Raw genomic sequence first — 23,162 nt, 5'->3', positions numbered from 1 at the left:
GAGAAACCCATTTTCCCAGGGCAAGTCTCACTCAGATTTCACCTGATAGCAATTTTCAAGATATTTTTATAAAGTTTTGTTAAGTAGTCAGCTTAGTTTTCAGAGAAACCTTTTTTTTTTCATACTGAAATTTCCGCTGCTTATAGAATGTTAAATAAATTATATAATTACTACCAATTCAATTATGATAAACAGCTATGGGGACGCTCCTAACCATATACTTCAACTGGTGGCTGCAAAAATGTGTGGGTACCCCTGAAGAGTAGTCTCTCAGCTGTGACATTAGGTGTGCCCTTGGCATCTACCAGTGGAGAGACTGGAGGGAATTGGTTAGTCTAGAGCAGTTTTCAAAGTGTGGTCTCAAAACCAGTAATATCAGCATGACTTGAGAATTGGTTATAAATGAAAGTTCTTCAATCTTACCAGAAAACTACTTCAGTAGACTGTGTGAGGGATGAGGTCTAGCCACATAAGGCGACTTCTAGGTGACTCTCCTGTGGCGGAAGTGAGAACCATTGATCTTTGGTTAGGAGAGATCAGGTAGAAAGCTTCTATCTACCTTGATAGTGGTTCTTAAACTCAATTGCTCACAGGTGCTTGTAAACAATGCGAATCAGAGAAAAGTGGGTGAGGGTAAGAGAATAAGAGGGAGAGGGGAAGAAAGAGGGATTCTAACTCAGGTTGTCTGGGATGAGGTCACAGAGTCCGCATTTTTCCAAGTCCCTGGTGATATCGAGATATGGGATATGAGTAGTTGAACCACACAGAAGAACAGCAAACTAGCGATTTTAACTAAAGGAAATAAAAAGGAAAATTGAGGAGCTGATATAATCACACCTTCAAGTAATTTAACAATTGTCTAGATCCAGAGATATTTTTACATTATTTTGCCTGGCTCTAAAAGACAGAACTAAGATGAATACTTGGAAGCTAAAGAAAAGTAGATGATGCTGAAAATAAGGAGAACATTTCTAAAGGATGGAATAGACCACCTCTGCCATCTAAGGGTACCACATCTCTGGAACTTATGAGTCAGCAAATGCTGAATGCCCACTTGTCACTGAGTCTACAGAAGATATTTATGGAATGAGCTGGGGATTGAGCCTGGGGGATCTGAGGCCTCTAAATTCCTTTTTAATTCTGAGGTTCCAAAACAATTCATAACTTTCAATATCTCCCCGAAGTACCTTGAGGACCTAACTGTCAAAACAGAAAAGATGAAGACTTCTTAATAGTTTTTTTCTTTCTGGTATTATAAATATGTTCCTCCAAAATATTAATATGTATATTTCAAGTGAACAATCTTGATAATGTGTGCTTGTTATTCTCCTTTGTAACTCAGCCATGTCATTTGGGCATATATATATATATATATATATATATATATATATATATATATACATATTTTATTATTGTTGATGAAATGGATGGAAAACATTTTTAATACCAAAGTAAGTTAATCAGAATGACTTGATAATCCCTCTCCAAAAAAATAAAAAACAAAACACAGCTGAACTTTTCTTCTTCAGAAATAATAATCAGTGCAGGTTACAAAGGTGTTTTTTTTTTTTTTTTAATTTCCAACAACTGCCACAAGCCTATTTTAATAATGGTCTCTTCTGGCTGAATTACAGGTATAATTACTGTATTTAGGATGGTCCAATGTTTGCTCTGATTACTCGTGGATCCTCATCATTGGAAACAATGTCAAAATTAGCTATCAAAACGTGATGCATAATGCAGAGAATATGGGATTTGGGCCAATCCAAGCTTGCCACATGGTACGCACCAAATGTCTAAGTGCAGCAGGGTGTCTGTAGACATAAACATAGTATATATACATCTATAAACATGTATGCAATTTACATGGTGATGTCTATTGTTTAGCTATTTTAAATTGCCTATTTTAGAGTGATTGCCTCTAAGTATTAGCATAAATTATGAAAAAGTAAAAATGGCACCCACTGCTGTCATCACTATAAAAATGGCTTTCTTTTCTGAAAAATGTTTCATAAAAGAATGCTGCTGAACACATATGATGGTACATCATACGGCTTTAGACTGGAAAAGCGAAAACAAGAAATAGATGGCTTTGGTGATGATATAGGACTGTCTAGTAAGTGGCCTCATACCTAGAAAGAGTTAACATATGAATCTACTTTTAATGGAAATTAAATTTAGACATCACGATAAGCCCATTCTTTATCAATTTAAGTTTCATTCATATTTGTCCTAGCTACGTAAAACAAATTTATAAAAAGAAAAAGCAAACGTATGGCCCTTAGACTGTTGATGAAATTCTATTCAATTCTCTGTAGTGATTCTTTTCAATTTCATTTAGACTCAATGAGGTAATTGAGATTGATGCTGAGATTTAGAGGTGACTGGCTGCAAATACTTGTCAAACATTGTAATGCTAACTATATAAGCACACACAAACTTTCCAAGTCTTCTTCTTGCTTTATTAACTACAATTTTGTACCTTAATATAAGATTCAGGTCCTATTTGAGCAATACTTCAAGTTCACATATCTTCAAATAAAATCAAAGTGATAATGTAAAATAATGTATTAAATACTATATAATTCTTACGATTCCTGATTGAGACAGTTTGGAGTTTATTTTTCTACTGTCAATTCTTTCAGTAAACTTGGCTCAAACTTGTTCCAGCCTACCTGTGAACTAACTGCTGCTAAAAGTTTTACTCTTCTTCCCTTTCACTTCCTCTATTTCACTGCCCCGAGGTCTTGTTTTTAGTATTAAATGTGAATTAATGCAGTAGCTGCTGATCCTGCGTAGAGGGCCTCCTATCTCTAGATTCTCTTCACTTGGCCTCCACCCCCATCTGCTGCATAGATGAAGACGGCCCATTGCATAAATCCAGAACCCAAACTGTCTTCTTGATAACCATTTTCTGTATGGTGCGGCTCTAACTGGAAGCCTCCATGGCAGTCCTTGTGTGGAATTCAACTGAGTCTGTGAAACCCTCAGTCCCTCTTCCTGGTTCTTCTACGTTTGTTCTCTCTGCCCTTTAGGGCCAGCTGCCCAGCTATTTAGTAGGCAAACTCTTGCTTAGGTCTTAACTCTCTGTTGCCAACTCTGTGCTGCTTTAAAACATACTGCTATGATTTACATGAATAAGCTAGTAGGAAGCTAGTTCTGCTCATTAAGCAGTTATCTCTCATGAGAAGAATGAGCCAACGTGGCTGCACATTAGTGGCACCCCCAAGTTAGCTATTTTTGTTCGTATCTGTCCTCTTATAAACTACGAGCTTCCTTTGAATAGTGGCTATTCTCATTATCTATGTATTCTCAGACAGGGAGCAAAGCGACTGACCCATAGTATGTGCTCTCTAACTATGTTTCTTGTTGTTGTTGTTACATAAAAGAATCCGGTAGTGCTTGGATAGACCCATGGGTACTATTGGGTTATAAACTTGTTACACAGAGTTCTTAAGACAGTCTCCAGGTGCATCGCTGGCTGGGGCCCCCTAGCCACTGGTGTAAACCTAAAGCCACAGGTATTGGAGAACAATACCTTGGGGAATGCTATTCAAACGTCTGCCTCTGGCATATGAGCCGTGAGGGGGACGTTTCCCACTGGGACCTGTCCACTCAGTAACCTTGGAACATTCCTTAAAAACCCCCAGGGTTGTACTGGATGCTCTCTGACCCAAATCCACTATGCAATTCACAGCCTATAGAACTTGAGTGGCAACTTAAGAACTAATGATGCTACTAGGGCAAAATAAAGATATAGTGTCCAAACGAAATAGGCTATGCAGTCTGATACATTTCACACCAATCGATTTACATCATGCTTCAGGGAACCTGAAATTGTTTTCTCGGGCAACTTATCACCACGTGCAGTTTCAGTTTTAATAAAACAAGATGGATAGCCATGTATGCCAACAACAAAATGAAAAATGAGATGAGTTTCAGGTCCATAAGAGAAACAAGAGGAAAAAATAGTTCTTCCCTGACCAGACTCACTTTATGTGCTTACTGGTATTATCTGTGGTGGGAACACCCAATGACTGGTTTATAAATTATATTTACTGAAGGTGCTCTGAGAATTCTCTAACATCGTTTATCTATACGAATAGACCTATAATCTCAGCAATAAAATTTAGAGCCGTCAACCAGGAAAGAATGTGTACAAAGTCCTCCTTAAGGTAAATTCACAGGTACAAAGATATGAAATCAAACTTTCCTTCTCACAGTTCCTGATCTGCTTGTAAAAGAACATTCTGAAGGGGCGGTCAGTTAGCTCAGTTGGTTAGAGAGTGGTGCTAATAACACCAAGGTTGCCGGTTCGATCCCTGTGTGGGCCACTGTAAGCTGTGCCCTCCTTAAAACAAACAAGCAAAACAAACAAAAAAGAAACATTCTGAAGTGAAGGTGGATGGTCTGTTTCACTAAAGGAATGTTTACATAAAGCGAGGACCTCACTAACTCCACGGAGGTCGGATTCTACTGCAACTTCATTAGTATCAATCAGTCTAGAAAATGACTTTCCTGAATACTCTAAAGTTTGTCTCTATTTTATTGTGGAAGAAAATGATATCCAGGGATATAAAAGTAAGGAGAGGCAGTCTTGTTCACTAAGCAGGAGTTTTGTCACAACGACAAAACTTAATGTATGTTGAATGAATGAGAACTAGTAAAACAGTATATGAGAATAATAATAAAAATGAGTAGATCCTACATCACTAGGTCAGTATTCTTTATTGGTATTATTCATGGTGAACAAACGAGTTTATCAAGTTTCTTTTGAGGTGCTCCGGGATCCTTACCTACAGAGCTTATCTACACTAACTTCCTATAAAGCCCAACAGCAGTCTGCAGCACCCAACCAGGAGTGCCGTGGCTTGGTCCTAAGGGGAACCAATGTCCAGCCCAAACGAGTAGCTGAGGGGTCCCCATGAGCAGATTTGACCCTGCATTGCCCTGCTCCTAGCATTGCTCCAGAGCTGGTCTGGAGATATTTCCCAAACCTGGAATCTATATTATTTATAGGTTATGCTGCGTAGAGAAGGTGGTTTCAGTGTACAATTTCGGTGGTTGTTAGGGTATAGAGAGAAAACTCATGCTACATTTTGCATTGAATCAAAACCAAGTTAAACAATCATTTGACCCGGGACTGGGAATAATGCATAGTTTTGAAACAACTGTGTAAGGCTACAGTGAAAGTGACTGCAGTTCTTGACAGAGTGAGGACCAATTGGTAAGGGAGGCCTGTTATTAATGTGTAACACAAGTGATTTTGGAAAGCAGGAATACAAAGTCTGATTCCTGTCTTCTACAATAAGTAATTTTCACTCTAAGGTATGCTCTTGCGTTAAAGAAAAAGTAAAGATAAGAGAGAGAAAATAGATAGACACCCCTGCTTTTATCATTTTTCATTCCATGTAACCAAGCAATTCAATTGTTTTATGAACATATTACAAGAAAAAGCCAACGCTTAACTTTAAGGACGTTTATCACACTTTGATCTATAATGGCAATAAATAAATAAATAAATAACCTAAATGCCCATCAACAGAGGACTGGGAAATACATTATGGACATATCCATCAGAAGAACTTTGTGTAGTCAATAAGCAGAATAATACAGAAAAACATGAAATGACCTGGAAGGTATTTATGATGCAATTTAAGTAAATAAAGTATATTTCAAAAGCATATTTAAAGCATAATATCATTTTACATATATATATATATATATATGCAAAGTGGAGCTATTTCTGGATAGAGAGATTGCAGATGAAGAAATGAAGTTCAGCAGTTTAACCTATTTCTAAAAATTCATGTGGCAAGAAAGCATGGGACTAGGTTTTAATTCTAAATATTAACACATCAAGCTTCGAGGCCTGGGCTTTTTTTTTTTTAACCACATTTTGCTGCTTATATAAAATCTGCATGAGGTGTATTAGTCAGCAAGTCCATAACGGGCTTAAAGAATTTAATTAGATTTAACCAAAAAGAACATTTGAAAAGAACTAAGAATTCTATGGTTCTCACTTTTAACACTCCAAACAAGTAATAGGATTCATATTTACATGTGTTCTTACCAACATGCATATTAATGAGTTACAGAGTTAAATACAGACTTGATCCCAAAAGATCAACTGATTTCAGAGCTGACTCAGTCCTTTTGTTAAAATTCTCTCACAGGGTTTCCACAACTTCCTCTGGTAATTTGTTGCAGTCTCCTTATAAGCCCAATGCACTAGCATAAGTACAAGTGCACCAGACAGAGGGGATGGGATACTCAAGGTGGTCATTATACCTTTTCTGCTGTTTCTTTTAAAGGCTATATAGATAATTTTATTGAGATAGGTTAATTTTCTTTTTTTCTTTAAAAAGGTTAGTTAGATGAGTTCCTGGGAGTTCTACATTAACATTCTCTAATTTTCATTTCTACTTTTCCAACCCAGAGACAGGCTGATTTAATTTCTACTTCTCACAAACTAAGGAGAGGAAGTAAGTAATACATTTGGCATTGATTTCTGACTGTTGATTGAAGGAGCGATTGATCAATCCTCTTACCCTGTTTTTCCTCTTATTTCCTATCTGTTCTCCCTTAAGATTTGTGTGTTGGATAGATGCTATGGTAATTTAATGGTTGGAGAAATGGTGTCAGATTTGATGATGGAGATAGAGGAAGAAAAAAAGTCTTACATTCAGTACAGCATATGAACTTAGTCAAAAGAGAATGAAGTCAACCTGATAACATTTAAAGGTATGAGAGAACATAGCAACCCTGGAAACACCTTAAGAGACTTCTCTGATGACAAGGAAAATAAAGTAATGAAAGAGTAAATCATAGGAAATGAGATTTCTTGAGACAACAAGCCACGGTGAAGGTATAACACAAAAATGTAAGTTATTCTTATCCCTCTAGTGTTGGCATAATGAAAAGAAAATGAGTCATCGATAGGGTAATGGATTTAAAGTTGGAAAACTTTGCTTCCAAAGGTTTTCCTTCCAGTCCTGATTTTAACACTAGACAATCGTGATATTGGTGAAGTGACCTCCCCTCATTATTCCTCAGTTTGCTCCTGTGTGAAAGAGTGGTGACACCTGCTGGATCACCTCCAAAGATTGTTGTGCATGTAAACAACAACAAAACAAAGAAAAAAGAATGAATGTCCTTGGAGCATTGCAAAGTGTGATGCAACTGTTAGCGTTTATTATAACTATTCTCTAAAGTGACAAAGTAACCAACAGAAGAAGTTCCACTGGTATTGGGAAGAGCTGTCTAGCAAAACATTTTGACTCTTGTGTGAAACAAAACAGTGATGCTATTTTTATAAGCTGGGTTATAAAAATATGCTGGAATATGTAAATAAACATCTACAAATATATACTAATTAAAAATGGACTCAGATTCCAGAGGAGGAAATAATCAGGTGGCAGGATGTATTTATCTTTTACCAGGTGAGAAAATAGCAAGGAGCAAGATGAACAGTGAGAAGAGAAAGAATTTGGGAACAAAATAACTTCAGTCAGTGTCATCTCTCTAATAAATGGTGTGATTCTGGGAAAATTATGTATCACCTCTGACTCTTCAGATTTCTCACCTGTAAAATGGGTAGAATAATGAATATAATAATACCTGATTTGCAGGGTCAGATTAAATTAAAACAGATAATATAAAGTGTCTAACGCAGGGCCTGGTACACAGCAGACACTCAATGACTGCAAGTTATTAGTGTTGTCATCTTACTTTTTCCAGTCCCTTTCATAGTCTACACACTGGTTGACCTACATTTTCCCTATTCTATTTCTTTCTTGGTTACTGTCCATGTTATAGTCTCCCTGTCTGTACCAGAACAACCTGCACATGGGACTCCGTTAAAATGTTGATTTAAACTCCCTCTTTCCTCCATTATGTCTATATGATTATAATAAAATTCTTTACCTTGTGTTAAATTACTTTATTGATCCTATAAAGGTATCCCATAAAATTTGTTATGTAAGTACTTAGGATGCCTAACACAACTGCTAACCCTAAAAGTAATCATAACGTGTAGAAACACTGAAACAAGGAAAAATAAGAAATGAGAATCAAAGTGAAATTTGATGGAAACTAACCACCATAAGATTTAATGAAGTATATACTACACCCATTTTTATTTTTGTATATACATAATTTTCCAGATAGAAATTTACTTCTCATGACTAATAAAATAAATATAATCATTTGTAATCTACTGAGGAAATCAGAGAGCCTTCCTAATTTCCTAACTCCATTTAGAGTACCACCCAAACAAAATATTTAATAAAAATTATTACTTTTCCTGGATGATAAAGAATTAACCCTAAACAATTACATCTGAAGGTTATATATGAAAATTAGTATGTTGTGTGTATATATAGAAGGTGCCAAAAATATGTATACACACTTTAAGAAAGAAAAAAAACTACTAAAATTGTAATTCTTGATGTATACTAATAACAAAAGATGACTACAAGCCATGTATATACATTTTTTTGGCACCCCCCCCCCAGTACGTATGTGTATCAGTTACTCAACTTGTCTTTCTTCAGTAATTCCAGCCTTTCCCCCCTCTCCTTCAAATGATGATTGACCATCTTGCCCTAGTGAAATCCTATTTACCCAGTTACAAAATGTAACTTCCTCTGGGAGTTCTCACATTGTCCGTTCTCCCTCACTACCCTAACACCTAGTAGAAATTGTTGATCTTTCTCCTGTACATCATAACATTTTCTTTATATCATTGAGCACTTTAGCAAATACGGTCTATACCATCTACATGTTCCCAAGACATAGCACAATGTCAGGAATGTCGTAGGCACACGAGGTGTAAATTTTGATGGACGGTGTCCATGATTAAGCTTCTGTTCCCCTTATTTCTTATTGATCCCTTCTTGGAGTTTGCAGTGTGTGACAATGTGGTGCAATTTTTTAAAATTAGAGATGACATACAATGGTATATTAGTTTCAGGTGTATAACAGAGTGATTCTACATTTATGTACCTTACAATGTGATCACCACAATAAGTTAGTAACCATCTGTCCCCGTACAGTTATCACGGTAGTATTGACTATTCTCTGTGCTATACGTTACATCCCATTGACTTACTTATGTTTTAACTGAAAGTGTGTACCTCTTATTCCCTTTCACCTTTTCCACCCATTCCCCTCCAGTCCTTTAAAAATGAAAACACTAATTTCAAAAGATATATGCACTCCTATGTTCACTGCTGCATTATTTACAACAGCCAAGATATGGAAGCTACCTAGATGCCTATTGATTGGTGATTGGATAAAGAAGATGTGGGATATATATATATATATATATATATATATATATATATATGCATATATATACACATATATATGTATATATGTATATATAATTCAGCATTAAACAAATGAAATCTTTCTATTTGTGACCACATGAGCGAACCTAGAGGGTATTACACTAAGTGAGATAAGTCAAACAGAGAAAGACAAATACCATGTGATTTCCCTTATATGTGGAATCTAAAAAAAACAAAAAAACCATACAATATGGTACTATTTTAAGAGTTGGGGAAATTGTCAGAGTTGGGGATGGTGTTGGAGGAAAGACAACCATTTTGCTTCCCCTTTTCATCTTCCTTACACTGCATTATTATTTTTAATTCTATCACAGAAATTTCCATTCCAATCTCAAGAATAATATTCTGTCAGCATTATATTAGAAAAGGATGAATTTGAAGCAATTCTTAAACAACACCGAGAGCACCCTGCCACTTTCTCCACTGAAATCTTGAGACATTTCTTTTACGTTGTCTTTATCTTTCCGTGGTAACTTATGAGGCATCATTAGGAAATGTTTATATTAAAGATCACAGAGGGCCAGCCAAAATTTTGATTAATAGTGTGATTAATTCCCAGAGTCCTTCATTTTCCATCCCTTTAATTTGTGTAATCACATTGAATGTTCAAGGTATACACTGCTTTTTAAAGTTTTTCAACTACTCTGCACACAGTCACAACTGGCCATTCATAAATAGAATTAACATTCCCCACCACGAAGATCTTTGACGGAAACTAAAAACAAAAACCACATCTTTGTTGAATTCAATTTGCTTACATTTTAACACACACAACTCCACTTAACTAGCCATCACAGCAAAAGCCACAGGGCGTGCGCGTATGCACACACACACACACACACACGCACACACACACACACACACACAGCAGCAGCAGCATGGAGCTAACCACACAACTCAACAGACGATGCAGACAAACTGAGTAGAAACCAAGATTTTTCTACCTCTTTTCATAACAGGTTAGTGCTGCCCCTCAGGGTTGGTGTACAGTTTTTATGGCATGGGAAAATAGGGAGGTTTCTGCCCTATAAAAATAAATGTGTGAAGGCTTTAGTTGGAGCTTACACAGTGTCAGAAAGTTCCAAAGGCACTGGCACAATACCAAAAAAATTCAAGAAGAGAGAATCCCACAAACAAATATATCACCAAAACACATGGCACGATACTAAGAAAACAGTGGTAGAAAAACGACCCGTTGCCTGAATGATTTATGCAACAATTTTTAACAGCTTCCTGAAACAGTTCCTGAAGACTAAAAGAGGCATGGTAGTGGGTTTTTGGTGGGGCATATCTTGTCCCCCACCACGATTCATACCAAGTCTCTGGCTTTAACCTGCTTCCTAGGTCATTTTCTCCGAGCAGAAGGAGAAAGCACAGAACCCTCATTGCTCTTAATCTTTTAAGCCTTAGGAAGAGCTACGGGAAAGAGCATAGAAACACATGAACTATCTTTAATAAAGAAAGGGATACATTGAATAAAAATAAAAATATAAAAAAATAATTATTTCACTGTATGTATTATAATATACACTTCTTTCCAAACCTTAGTTTAATACATGTAGTTTTTATGCATGACATCTTTATCCACTCTAGAAAGGGCTGAGACAGAAAGATAAGGAGGAACGGAGTTCTGAATTTACATAAAGGCAATACCTTTGTTGCTACCGCAAAGGATTCAAGGTAGGCGAAGGGTTAGAAATTGAGAAAATCTCTTAACTGAACTTAATGATTTGTTATTCCTCAAAAACTAGAACTTACCACGTTCTGTGCAAATTTCTCAAAGGATGTTCTCCGATCCATTGAGTGTTCCGACTTACATGTGTGGGGTGGGGTGGGGCAAAGGGAAATAGGGAACATAAAAGAAAAAGGAAAAAAAAAGGAAGCAAGGAAAACAGAGCAGAAAAAGACAGGATGATGAAATGATGCAACATCAGATCATGTTCTAAATCACAGAGCCTGGGCTTGGAGAACCACCAAGGAAAGCCTCCTGTCACAGGACATGGGCTCTCTTTTTATTAGAGATTTTATTTTTAACACCAAAACTCTTCTTGTGCAAACAAAATGGTATGGTTTCAAGCAAAATGAATCAACACCAAAATGAAGTAGATATGTGAAGGTTTTATGCTGATATTTTCAGTCTAAATATCCAGGCCTGGATTTTGTTGATAACTATTAATTTTGTAAAACATTGCTATACAAAAGAACTTTCTGAAAGGATAGAAATTTCATTCTATGCTGTCTAACATTTCAGAAGTCTTTGGCTCTGACCACTGAGAATTTCAAATTTCACTAGAATCTTATGTAATCTTAATTAATTTAAGTTTAAATAACCCCTTGTTAGTGGCTACAGTATTGGACACTGTATCTACAGAGTATCTATTTCCAGTTGTAAAGGCAATGAATGCACAGTTGTAAAATCCCGTTAGCCTAAATGATGATCATGAATTATACAAAACTACAATTTCAGCTCAGAATTTCAAGAAGTTACAAAGGCTTTTAACATCAAGAAATAGTGAGTAACGTTGATGTTTATATCCAGATTTTCCATACCCTGTTTGTTATATTGATGACATAAGGTGCTACTGACAAAGAGACTTTGATTATAAACATTAAGTGAATAATGAAGCCTACTGCAACTCTGCTAAAATATTCTTGGCTACCACCTTAGTGTGTGAAATTTATTATGGGGATACCAAGGGACTCAGGACATATATCAAGTAAAAAATATTTAGAAACAAACAATACTGCACTTGCCAACTCTCCTTGAAAAAAAATGAGTATTTTCAGTTATGGCGTATGTCACCCAAAACACACATTCTAGTTTACTGGACAAAAAAACCCTCTTTAAGTATTTTACTTAATGATATTATTCTTTTTCTTTTTTCATTGTAATTTTTGATTTCCTTGAACGTGGCATATAGAAGACTAGCATGAAACATGAAAAGAACTTCTAAAAAGGTTCATAAAGCATGAACATCGACAGAAACAATCAAAAAAGAAATAAGCAATCGACAAACAGAAACACAAACAACTTAAATGACTCATAAAATGCAAAGGTTTGGGGGAGGGTTTCGGAGTGTGTTCACTTACCATTTGTCCAATACCCTGGGCCCCGGGGAGGTAACTATTCCAAATAATTATGACTGAGAACAACATCAAAGGTCACAGAGAACCAATACCTTTTTCTTTGCCTGTAGAAGCTCCTGATAGGCACTGGATCTTATAAAACGTGGGTATGAATCACTTTTCATCAATTTATAAATGTGCTCCTAAAAAGAAATAATGGTTGAGGTGTTTATTATTTCTCAGAAAAAAATCAGATACTGTGATAAGAATACAATATACTGTTCAAAAAAAAAATCTGGAAGGAGCTAGAAATAATAATAATGATGTTGGTAGAATAGCTTTTGTGTCCAGAACTTCACATTTATTAGTTTATTCATGAATCAAGGATTAAACTGGTTTAGGAGCTACAAAGAAGGTAAATCATATCCAGTTGTTTAAAAAAATGGACTTTGGTTAACAGAATGTCATAAAGTGATTTCAAATTAAGTTGTTGATTTACATATCATTTGAGAATATAAATGAATCTGCTATCTCTTAAAATTACTTCAGGCAAAAAGTGAATGATGTGACTGAGTAATTCTCCTAGATGCCTTTGGCATCACATGTCCTTGGAAGGTGCAGACTGCCCATATGGTGTGCCGATCTCTCTATGGGGCAAATTATATGGAAAATGGTCATCCACATCACTTTGAGCCAGAGCACAAGTCCAAAAATCAATTTTGTGATATTTATTGGCTATGTCTCCCAATTTGTGCTTTTTTTAATTCATTTGGTGACAAATTAGGTAAATAATAATTTAATCCTAATTAGCCTGGAATGTTCTATATTTGATAAATATTGGTGGAAAAGATGTCAAGAAAAAAATGTGTTTATCCAATTCAGTATTGTTGGCCCAATTTAGGGAGCTTCTCTGGTTTACAGCTCAAGGGAATGTAAATGCTCCTTGGTCTTTCCAGTCTAGTTAAATAGCAGTGAGCAGTAGAGTTTTGCACTGTCGGAGAGTATCTGGATGTTCCAATCTCTACTTTTTTAGAGAAAATTTATATTTTTAGAAATGACTTGGGTTCACACCCACAATAATTTGGAGTTATTCTGAATACACTTCAAAACATTCAAGATTAAGTCTCAATACCTAGTCCATGTTTCATCTCCAAGAGTATGATAATTTGGAACTGATCAAACAGAGATCAGAAAAGTAGAGCAGTTTCTTGCTTTAGAGTCAAGTACTCTGGGATCCAGATAATAGCTTGCTCAAGGTCTATCAGTTATAAAGTACAAGTTGAGACCACTTGGTTCACATTTGTGAGCCTTAATTTTCTAATGTATAAAGTAGGGTTGCTGTGAGGAATAAAGGAAGCTCAGTGTATTGAAGAATGTGGGGCTGTGCATAGTAAGTGCTGAAATAGACTTGAGTATCCAGGCACACTTCTAAGTGCATGCCTATATTAGTACATTTAATCATCACAAAACTTCCACAAGGTTAGTAACTATTCTCATATCCATTTTAAATATGAAGAAACTGAGACACAGAGAAGTGAAGTACTTGCAAGAGGTCACAGAGCAGAGCTCAGATAAGAATCCAGGCCACTTAGGTCCCAAATCTGCTTTATTAACCATACATTGTGTCTCTTCTCAAACGATGGCAAGGAATTTCTATAATATATTTGAAGATAGGGTAAAAAAAAACACAACACAAATAAATTGGAGTTAAACATCTGAGCTTAATTGAAAGAGAAGCTTCAGGTCAGGAAGCTCATTCCCAACATTTTACACATTGTTGGCTCTAGAAAAATGTTTGAAATTTTATCTTGAAGTGAAAGAAAAATAAATAAACAGAGGAGTAACCAATATGGCCAGAATTTTTATCCTGCTCTCTCTTTCATACAAAAGACGATGGCAGAGCTAAGGAGAATGGGCATTTGGTGAGCTGTTTGAACCTGTGTTAGTTTTCTACACAGTGGCTTGTTTCCTTAAACCAAAGCCAAGGAAAAATATGTTTTCTATTGAGACTAAAAAGGGCATTTGTGTATCTCATTCTTCATCTTCTATATTTTATTTTAATAACACTGTTGTTTAAAATACAAGATACCTTGGAGAGTTAATATTCTTTTCTCAAAATTATTTAAGAAATTATGAAGTACATATATTCTGATTTAAAAGCCAATTCCAACACATCGTTAGGAAATAATATCCTCTCACTACAAGTTTATTTTTCTTCTTGAGCATAATAATATTTTTTTAGAGAAAGTGAAGATTCAAATTGTTCCTAACGAGGCAATTACATCCAGTTGGAGAAAAAATACTGAAAATTTGTCTTAGGAAGTTAATATCTTAATATCAATGTCCTTTTCCTTTCTTTTTGCAGACTAAAATTTTTTCTTAGAAAAATAATAAGTGCTTGAATAAGTGCTTAAGTATTTAATTTTATCATCAGAGCAAACTGGTTTGAGTTTGACTTAACTTTACGCTAATTTAGTTTACTTCTGACTATTTGTAATATTGAATACTTTAGCAATGTCAGAATGTTAGAACCTCCATATGGGAAGACACTTTAAAAATTGCAAGTATGTGTTACTGAGGTGGGGCCATCATTAGATAAATGCTTACTCACATATTGGGTGACAAACAGAGTAGAAAATAAACTAAAAGTTTTCAAATGTTTCAAGTACTACCCTTCAACAAATTTTCACACAAAAACACACACATTTACAAAACATTCCTAGGCTTTAAAAACACGGTACTCTAAAGTGTCACTGTTCTTTTCCAGATCAATTAGAGCTCTTTTACATACAATTACCTACACTGAAATACAGAGGGTGCCAAAAAATGTATACACATTTTAAGAAAGAAAAAAAAACTGTATTAAAATTGTAATACTCCGTATATACTGATACTAAAAGATGAAGACAAGTAATGTGGGTACATTTTTTTGGCACCCCTGGTATTAGACATAGCTGTCCATTAGAATGGAAATAAAATGAAAGTATCTCAGCTGTCAAGTTCTCAGGAGCATATTTGTGACGTAATGTGTGTCTCACCCCTGTACCAACCTGAGCATCTTCGAATGTGTACCGTCCAGGCTCCTTCACATTCTGGGTGGTTTTGTCATAGCTCTTAGAATCCAAGTTAATGGCACTTGGGGCTCCTGGAGCCAGAAATTCTTGCCATATTTCCTGCACTCGGGAAGGGACTTCTCTAATAGGTCTTTTTTTCAGGTCCTCCACTGCTAGCCAGAACCTATGCAAAATGTGACACCAGCAGTTACTCCAACATCTGTCTGAAAATTCGTACAACATTGAGTGATCTTACAATTCACAAAGATGCATGATAATGAACTCACTCTGAAGGCTTCCTATAGCAGGCCTTTACTGAGTTTTTTTATTAGTTGTATTCAAAGGTTTAACATTTTTTATTGTTTTCAATGTTACCTTCAGAAAACAATCTCTTTTAAGTGTTTGATGTTAAAAGCATATCTGCCAGAGCCCTGATTCTATGCGACCTTAATTGTACTGAAGCAAAGCAGTCATAAGAAAGAACCATTTATTAGGGAGGAAGGGAAGTTTGGGTGGGTGACACACAGCATACGATTGGGGGATAACATGTGCATTACACTGCATTCTTTGTCTCTTTCATCCATTTGAGCAATGAGGGTTAGTTCGAAGAGGATTTTCTGCTCTACCTGGCAAGGGAATTAAAGTGAAGCTTTACTGGAATTAAAAGAGGTCTGGACAAAGATCAGAACAGGCCCTACCTCGAGAAATCAGGGCAAGTAACTAATTTTAGACTATTTAATTCAGAGTTATGGAATGACAGAAGCAGTAAGCTTTCACATGCAATTGTTTAAAAGGCTTAAATTTGCAGAGGTTTCATGGCACTTTGCGAGCTCTGGAAAAAATAAATACATATTGACTTACTTCTAAATATAGAAATATATTTTATATACTTCTTTATAGAATACATATTGTACAAGGAAAGAAATATGTTTGGATTGATAAGAGCAAATAGAAAAGTCCAAAAATAAGGGTCACGTTGTATAAAAGGGTCTTATCTCTTGAAATTTTCTCTATATCTTTTTCATTCGATCTAGAAATAAAGATAATCAGATGAATATGTATGTCATAATTTGTTAATATAAAATATACTTGAAAGAGGAACTACAAGGTCTGTGTTATCCTCAACAGGAACTGCCATCACCCTAGTGGTAGGTGTGACCATGAGATGGAAAGACAGAGGGACAAAGGCCACTCTAGGTATAGTCTTAAGACAAGGTCATGAGCAGTCCCTTCATAACTGTTAAGTTTTAATGTGGGCATTAATGAAAAGTCAGAAATAAGCAGCTGTGCTAGAATTAGAATACCAAATACTACCCATTCTAGTGACTTTCCAGTTTCGAGGTCTCATTTTTCCCAGGTAACAGTAGATACTGCCATTTAGACAATGCCTTAAACATGAAACTCCCACTTTTGTTTTCAGAAGGGAAGGCTTGAGATCATTTCCTCCTAAAATACAGACCTCAGCACTGCAGTGGAACAGGAATATGCAAACTGAGGGAGCATAAGTGTTATAACCAAGGCTCATTCGAGTTCTTTCCAGCACACCGGGCACACATCAAGAGAAAGAATCCGTCCTCAAAGAACTCGTAGAGAAAAAAGTAACTGTTCAGGTGGCGTCAGTACCAGGAAGTACATGACAGGCTCTCAGGGTACAGTCTGGGAAGCGGGGCAGGAAGGAGTCCCCCTGCTGGGCGAGCACTGGGCTGTAAAAGGGAGTTCTAGGAAACTGTTACAGACGCGGTGACATCTTAAATGGACTTGGACATACGGATAAAACACCAAAGGGTTGAAGAGGTAAGAATGACAGCACCTACACTGAGGTGTAGGTGCAGATGCTATTCTCTGTGACATAACTACGTGAACTCACGCAGTCCCCACAACTCTCTAGAGGATGTGCCACTATTCCCCCCCACTTCAGAGAAGAGGACACGGAGCATATGAAGACAAGGTCACTTATTTAAGGTTGCTCAGCATGAGTGACCTAGCTGGGTTTGCCCCCAGATAATTTGCAGCAGATGATGTGCTCATAACCACTCCCTCGAATGTCTCCCTAAGTGTATGATTGCCTCATTTACCCTCAGCGTTACTGCTGTAATCATCGTAATGACTTAGCAGAATGGAAAGGGCACTCTCTGTGTTAAATAGTAGTTGGAATATAAGCAAGCATTTTACTGTCTTTGAGCCTCGATTTCTTCAACAGTAAAAGGGGGTGATAATGCCGATCTCAGCATGGTTCCGTGTGATTACATAGGATAAATTATGTAAAGGGCACTTTTGAAGTGCATGATACATTTTCAGGAGCTCAAAAATAAAACTCATGTTACCACAGTTACTTAATATTTACTCTATGCTACGTACTTCAACTTAAAAAAGGAAGGAGCAAAACAGAGACCCAAGGAGAGCATAGGTTGCATCTGAGGAAAAGCAGTATTTCTGGGCTTTTTTTTATGTGCTAATACTTGAGGTAAATGCTCATATGTAGGCCACACTTCCATAAATAACAGGTGCTTAGTGGTATGTGGCTTAGATAAGACGCACTGAGACTGATTTAAGTGCAGTTAGCCCTGTCAGTTTACTGAACCATTTTGTCTCCCTCAGGCTGTGGCACCAGACACTGAGGCATGAGCAGGGGGGCTCAGATTTGGGGAGCAGTGGATAGTAACTTAGTATTGGTTTATAGAAAGCCTAGGGTGCAATTATTGCAATCTTACTTGAATAACATGTTTAAATCAACCTCCCCCAAACATGTTTTGCTTCTCTGTACAATGGAGTGAGAATACTGAAATTTCATTTTTTTTTGTTGTGATGGGTGTATGTGTGAAAATACCACAGGCATACTTACAAAAGTAGCGTGGTAGAAAGCATATTATGGCATATAGTAGGTGTTCAACAATTTCATCTCTATCTATTTATCATCTATCTATCTATCTATCTATCTATCTATCTATCTATCTATCTATCTATCTATCATCTATCTATATAGATATCTATCATCATATATCTATATAAATTTAGTAGGGAAATATAACAGGCATATGTTAGACACACACAAATATATATATATATGTATATATATATATACATATAGATACAAAATATATAATATTTTTATATGTAATTACTTAGCAGGGAACCCAGTGTGGTATAGAATTATTGAGATTAAAAATAGTTAAAGCTTGAACTAAGGAATCAGCAGTGATTCAATTAATTCATGAAACAAAGTTTACATATGCCATTCCTGTTGTCCCAAAGCTTCTTCCTTCTTCCTTTTTTGCCTGGTTACCTCCTGTCATCCAGATCACAGCCTAGAGGCCATTTCCCCATCATCAAAGGATGGCTTTGATGATCCCCAACTCTGGGTTAGCTATCCCTCTGTCCTTCTCTAATCTAAACACCCATCACTTTGGGCTATGATCTGTTTTCTTCTCCATATCTACCAGTAGGCTGTAATTTTAATGAGATCAGGAACCATTTTTATTTATTTCGGTGATACTGGTGAGGCTCATTACTTGTTTATTTCTTCATCAAGATACCCATAACGTCAGCATTTTTCCCCCCAAAACTTAGAGAATTAGAGGAAACTCTACTTCTCCATCCATTAAAATGCTAAAAATATCCTTTACCTCTGCTATATTTTCATACATTCTTGTACTCAGTAATTGATGATGTGACCTTATTATATCAAATGTTACTTAATAGGCCCAATAAAAATTCTTAGCAACTGTTGATCTCATAAACTTGAGAAGGGTTCTCATAAACTTGAAAGAAAATAGGAAGTTGCATCCCAACAATCCATGATGAGCACACAAATGTGATTATATTCTGTGGTCATCATGCTTAATCCATGGGACATCTGTCAAAGGCCTACATTTTTCCAAATGTTTTGTTATTGGTATCTGCTAAATCCCCTGAAAAGAATGTGACAATGCCTGGCACTGCTTAGTTCCAATGAAAATAAATGAATACTGAGACCTTTCCGTAAATGAATTTCACAGGACTGCATATGTCATGGGTAAGTAAATTAGGGTATCATGTTTCAAAAGAATAATGAATGAAACAGCTCATGGAAAAACAGTTTCATGTAGTGGAAAGTTATCACTCACTTCAGGGATCTTAAACAGAGCCATTAAAATATATTTCAGTGTCTCACATTAAAAAATTTAATTTCCAGGTGTCTTTCAAGTTAGAAAAATTTCAACAATATGTAAGGATGATGTTTACAACAGATGGGCGAATGCCTACCCCTTCTCACTGACAGCTTAATGTAGTGTTGCTCTCAATTGCCCTGAGGCTGGCTGTATTTTAATGTGCAAAGTAAATGAGCTGCCCCCATAGTTTTGCCTCAAGTTACTTGATACAGGCACCCCATCTCTTTTTCTACCTCTTACTTGGGAAATGATGTGCAGAGAAGACCAATATTGATAAATCGGTGAGATTTTAATTTAACTACACAAATATTATTGGTTATTTTCCACTTTGCCAAACATTAGTCTAGGTATTAACACTTCTTTATGGAGTCCATTTCAAATGAACCAAATTTGTGTAATAAATAGATCAGGAGACACCGTAAAAATAAACCATTACAAGGAATTTATAAGGTTGGACTGACTTTGCCTTAGTTACCCTTTTTCTTTCCTCCATCAAGTGGCAAAAATTCAGTGGGTTCATATTGTCATCATGATGTTGGTGGGAGAGTAATAAGTCTATTAAATCTTAAATAACCAGACATATTACAGGTAGGTACCTCTGGTTTATAGCATAAGATCTACAGAACATGTCTTACCTTAAGTTTTCTGAGCTGAATTCTGACTCTAGAAATTTAAGAAACTGTTCTCTCCCAACTGGGTCTTTCAGTGCTTCATCCATGCCAAAACCCCATCGTTTTACCCTCTGCTGGCTTGGTTCTTTGCTATAGGAGATAAAACAAAACAAATACATCCCTTTCATTACAAGCCCTATTTTCAGCTATTACATTTCCCCTAAGAATCATATATACCTTTAAGATCCCATCTTTAACTTTCAGGAAAAACAATCTGATTGATGACTCTGCATGAAATTATAGTGAGGTATAAGTTAGGCATCAATAATAAAGTCTAATGTTTATTGAGCATTTAGGTACAAAGTGCTCTAGATGGACTTCCTTAGTTTTTTTCAGCAACTTTCTGAGGTAGGTACTATTATAATTCTCATTTTATAGATGAAGAAATCCAGGCACAAATGAGGGTTATAACTTGCCAGTGTCAGACAGGTAATAAGAGGTAATATTGCAGACATTCTGACCCCAGAGCCCAATTTCTTAGCCACCACACAATGCAGTGTCACTGGAAGAAAATGCTTGGGAACCAAAAGGCCTAATCCTAGTTTATGACTCTCCTGTCAATGAAATGTGTGTCCTAATCCTGACAGAGTAACAATATTTTGGGGTTCCAGCATCCACATCTAGAACTCATGGATAAACAGCCGTGTACTTGTCAAGCATTTCAGAACCACTGGGTGGAAACAAAACAAAGAGAAGGTCCATAAATCCAACCTAGAGCAGTGCCACAGATCACAGGCTATCACGCTGTAGAGTGATAGGCAATGATCTGTTTGACTCTGTCAAGACTGACAATATAAATTTCTCTACCTCATGAAAGAAACCGGGGAGTCTTACAGTGTGCTTGGGTTTTCTGAAGAAGTCAGTCTCTTGTCAGTTTTTCTTAGAGTGTTTACGGTAAGCCCATTTTGTCTTAAAATGGAATGTATAATCGCATACTTGGACTGGGCTTCAGAAAGTATGGATTTAGCATCCATTTTACTTGAATGCATAGGCCTTTGTGACTATGTGTGATTTTCAAGGAAGCTAACAACAATGACCTAAATGTAAAGAACTGAAAATGCCAGCTCTAATTAGTTTATCTTAAAAGACTTACATCTGTAATTTTGTGCCAGTTTTTCAGGAAATGCAAATATTCATACAAGTACAAATATCTAAGGTTCAAAAACCATTACTTTGAATACAAACTTTATTATGAGACACAGCAAAATCACCTTAATGATTACTCAGCTGTAGTAGTCTTCCCATTTCACCCTGACCCTGAAATAAGTAAAATATTCAAAGGGGAGAAAAAATGCCACTTACCTTGCTTCAAGTTCCCAGAAAGTAGTATCATCAGATAGCCATGGGTTAGAAGGGTCAGGTGGCACAAGAAACGGGTCATATTCTAAATACTGTTCCGTGTAACTTAGCAGACTAGAGAGAAGAAACAGTTCCATTTTCCTTAGTTTTCTGGTTAAGGTTATATCCAGCCCAAAGTAAGGGACACAATACAAAACTATCAGCCAAGGAATCCTTGTTTGCTTATAGAATGAAATCCAATGGCAGTTTTCACATGTCAATAATGTCTTGTGCTTCTTGGGAGACAAATGTGGCTAAGGATTCCATCTCTCCACAAGCCTAAGCCATATGAGTCAATATCTCTCCATCAAAATGAAGCAAAAGGAAAGAGTTCAGTGTGTGACGTCCTAAAGGTCAGGTTCAATCCTTGGTCAACTAGTCCACCCAAAGCAGAACTGATTTTAGCCAACTTGGAAAAGAAGTTAAGAAGGAATTTTTGTCAAAAGTATTTGTTGGAATTAGGTGAAAATGGAATCACTGGCCAAAAACATTGTTTTAAGTCTGTATTTAAAAGTAAACTAGAGAGAGAGAGAGAGAGAGAGAGAGAGAGAGAGAGAGAGAGAGAGAGAGAGAGAGAGAGAGAGAGAGAGAAAAGAAGTTGAAGAAGGACTTGACAATGCCTCAAAGTAAAGAACATGAATGCCATTAAGAACAGATTTGAAGAAACGAAGAAATGGAATATACCTAAAATTTGAGTTTAATTCAAATTATGAAGTCATGCAATAACTCAGTAGTGTGAATGTTATTATGAATTTACAGAAAGGCTCTGAGTTGCCAAAAGGTAACTTCATACGTTGAAAGTATCATTTCTCTCAGCAGGAGTGAAAAGATTCAACTCCTTAGAATTACCTTCTATATCTGATTCTGGTTGCACAAGGATTGGACCTCTAGAAACTAAGACAAAAATGATCATTCTGTTATTTAAACTACAACAAAACAGTTATTTGAAAGTTTTCTATGTTTAAAAATGAAAAACAAAATAACATTTCTTACAGGGTTCCAGTCATTTTTCTCAGCTCCTCTCCCAGTAATAATTCCCTTACCATTTTTAACACATTTAATTGTCCTATGAAACTTTAAAATTTATATGGACATCTGGAAATACTTACCTGTCAGCAACTTTTGACATTTTTAACCGATGTCTATCTAACTGTATTTGCCAATATTTTATCTGAAAAGAGAGTTAAAGAAGTAGTCACATAAGTAGTAACATTCTCACAATTTTCAACTCTGATTTCTGATAGAATGAGCAATTCCAATCAAGAATATGCTCTAAGTCAGTAAAATTTCAAAGTCTGTAAAACCACTCAAATGAAAGGGCTCTGAAAGAGTTAAAAACTAAAACCAGTTTGAATGTAAACATATCCAATATCACTTTAGAATAGCACTGAATTTGAACATTAGGTCTGCTTTAACAAAATGTAACTTTATTTTAAAAATGTTCAAGAGATTTTAAACATTTATTTCTGGTGAATAACCAAATCAGAATCATATTTACCCCTTAAAGTCAGAAAATAAATGCATTGTTGTTAT

At 36.1% G+C, this 23,162-nt stretch overlaps 1 protein-coding gene across 11 annotated transcripts in view; it reads right to left on the bottom strand.

Annotated features, from left to right (window-relative positions):
• RGS7 (regulator of G protein signaling 7) overlaps positions 1-23,162 on the bottom strand; it is a 433,144-nt gene that overhangs the window by 7,660 nt on the left and 402,322 nt on the right. For 6 of the 11 annotated variants that reach the window (XM_081039368.1, XM_081039359.1, XM_081039363.1 and 3 more), the window contains 6 exons: positions 22,739-22,800; positions 21,594-21,704; positions 20,256-20,381; positions 15,470-15,656; positions 12,533-12,622; positions 10,298-10,378 (listed from right to left, as the gene is read on the bottom strand). In XM_081039368.1, the coding sequence (XP_080895494.1) occupies positions 10,304-10,378; positions 12,533-12,622; positions 15,470-15,656; positions 20,256-20,381; positions 21,594-21,704; positions 22,739-22,800 (651 nt within the window). In that variant the 3' untranslated portion in view covers positions 10,298-10,303. The remainder of the gene's footprint in view (positions 1-10,297; positions 10,379-12,532; positions 12,623-15,469; positions 15,657-20,255; positions 20,382-21,593; positions 21,705-22,738; positions 22,801-23,162) is intronic. The other 5 variants (XM_081039369.1, XM_081039362.1, XM_081039364.1 and 2 more) reach the window with 1 other exon arrangement.

The sequence above is a fragment of the Rhinolophus hipposideros genome (genome assembly GCF_964194185.1).
Source record: "Rhinolophus hipposideros genome assembly, chromosome: 26".
Classification (NCBI taxonomy): domain Eukaryota; kingdom Metazoa; phylum Chordata; class Mammalia; order Chiroptera; family Rhinolophidae; genus Rhinolophus; species Rhinolophus hipposideros.
Note: the sequence above shows the minus strand (reverse complement) of the source record. Positions and strands in the feature narration are given on the sequence as shown.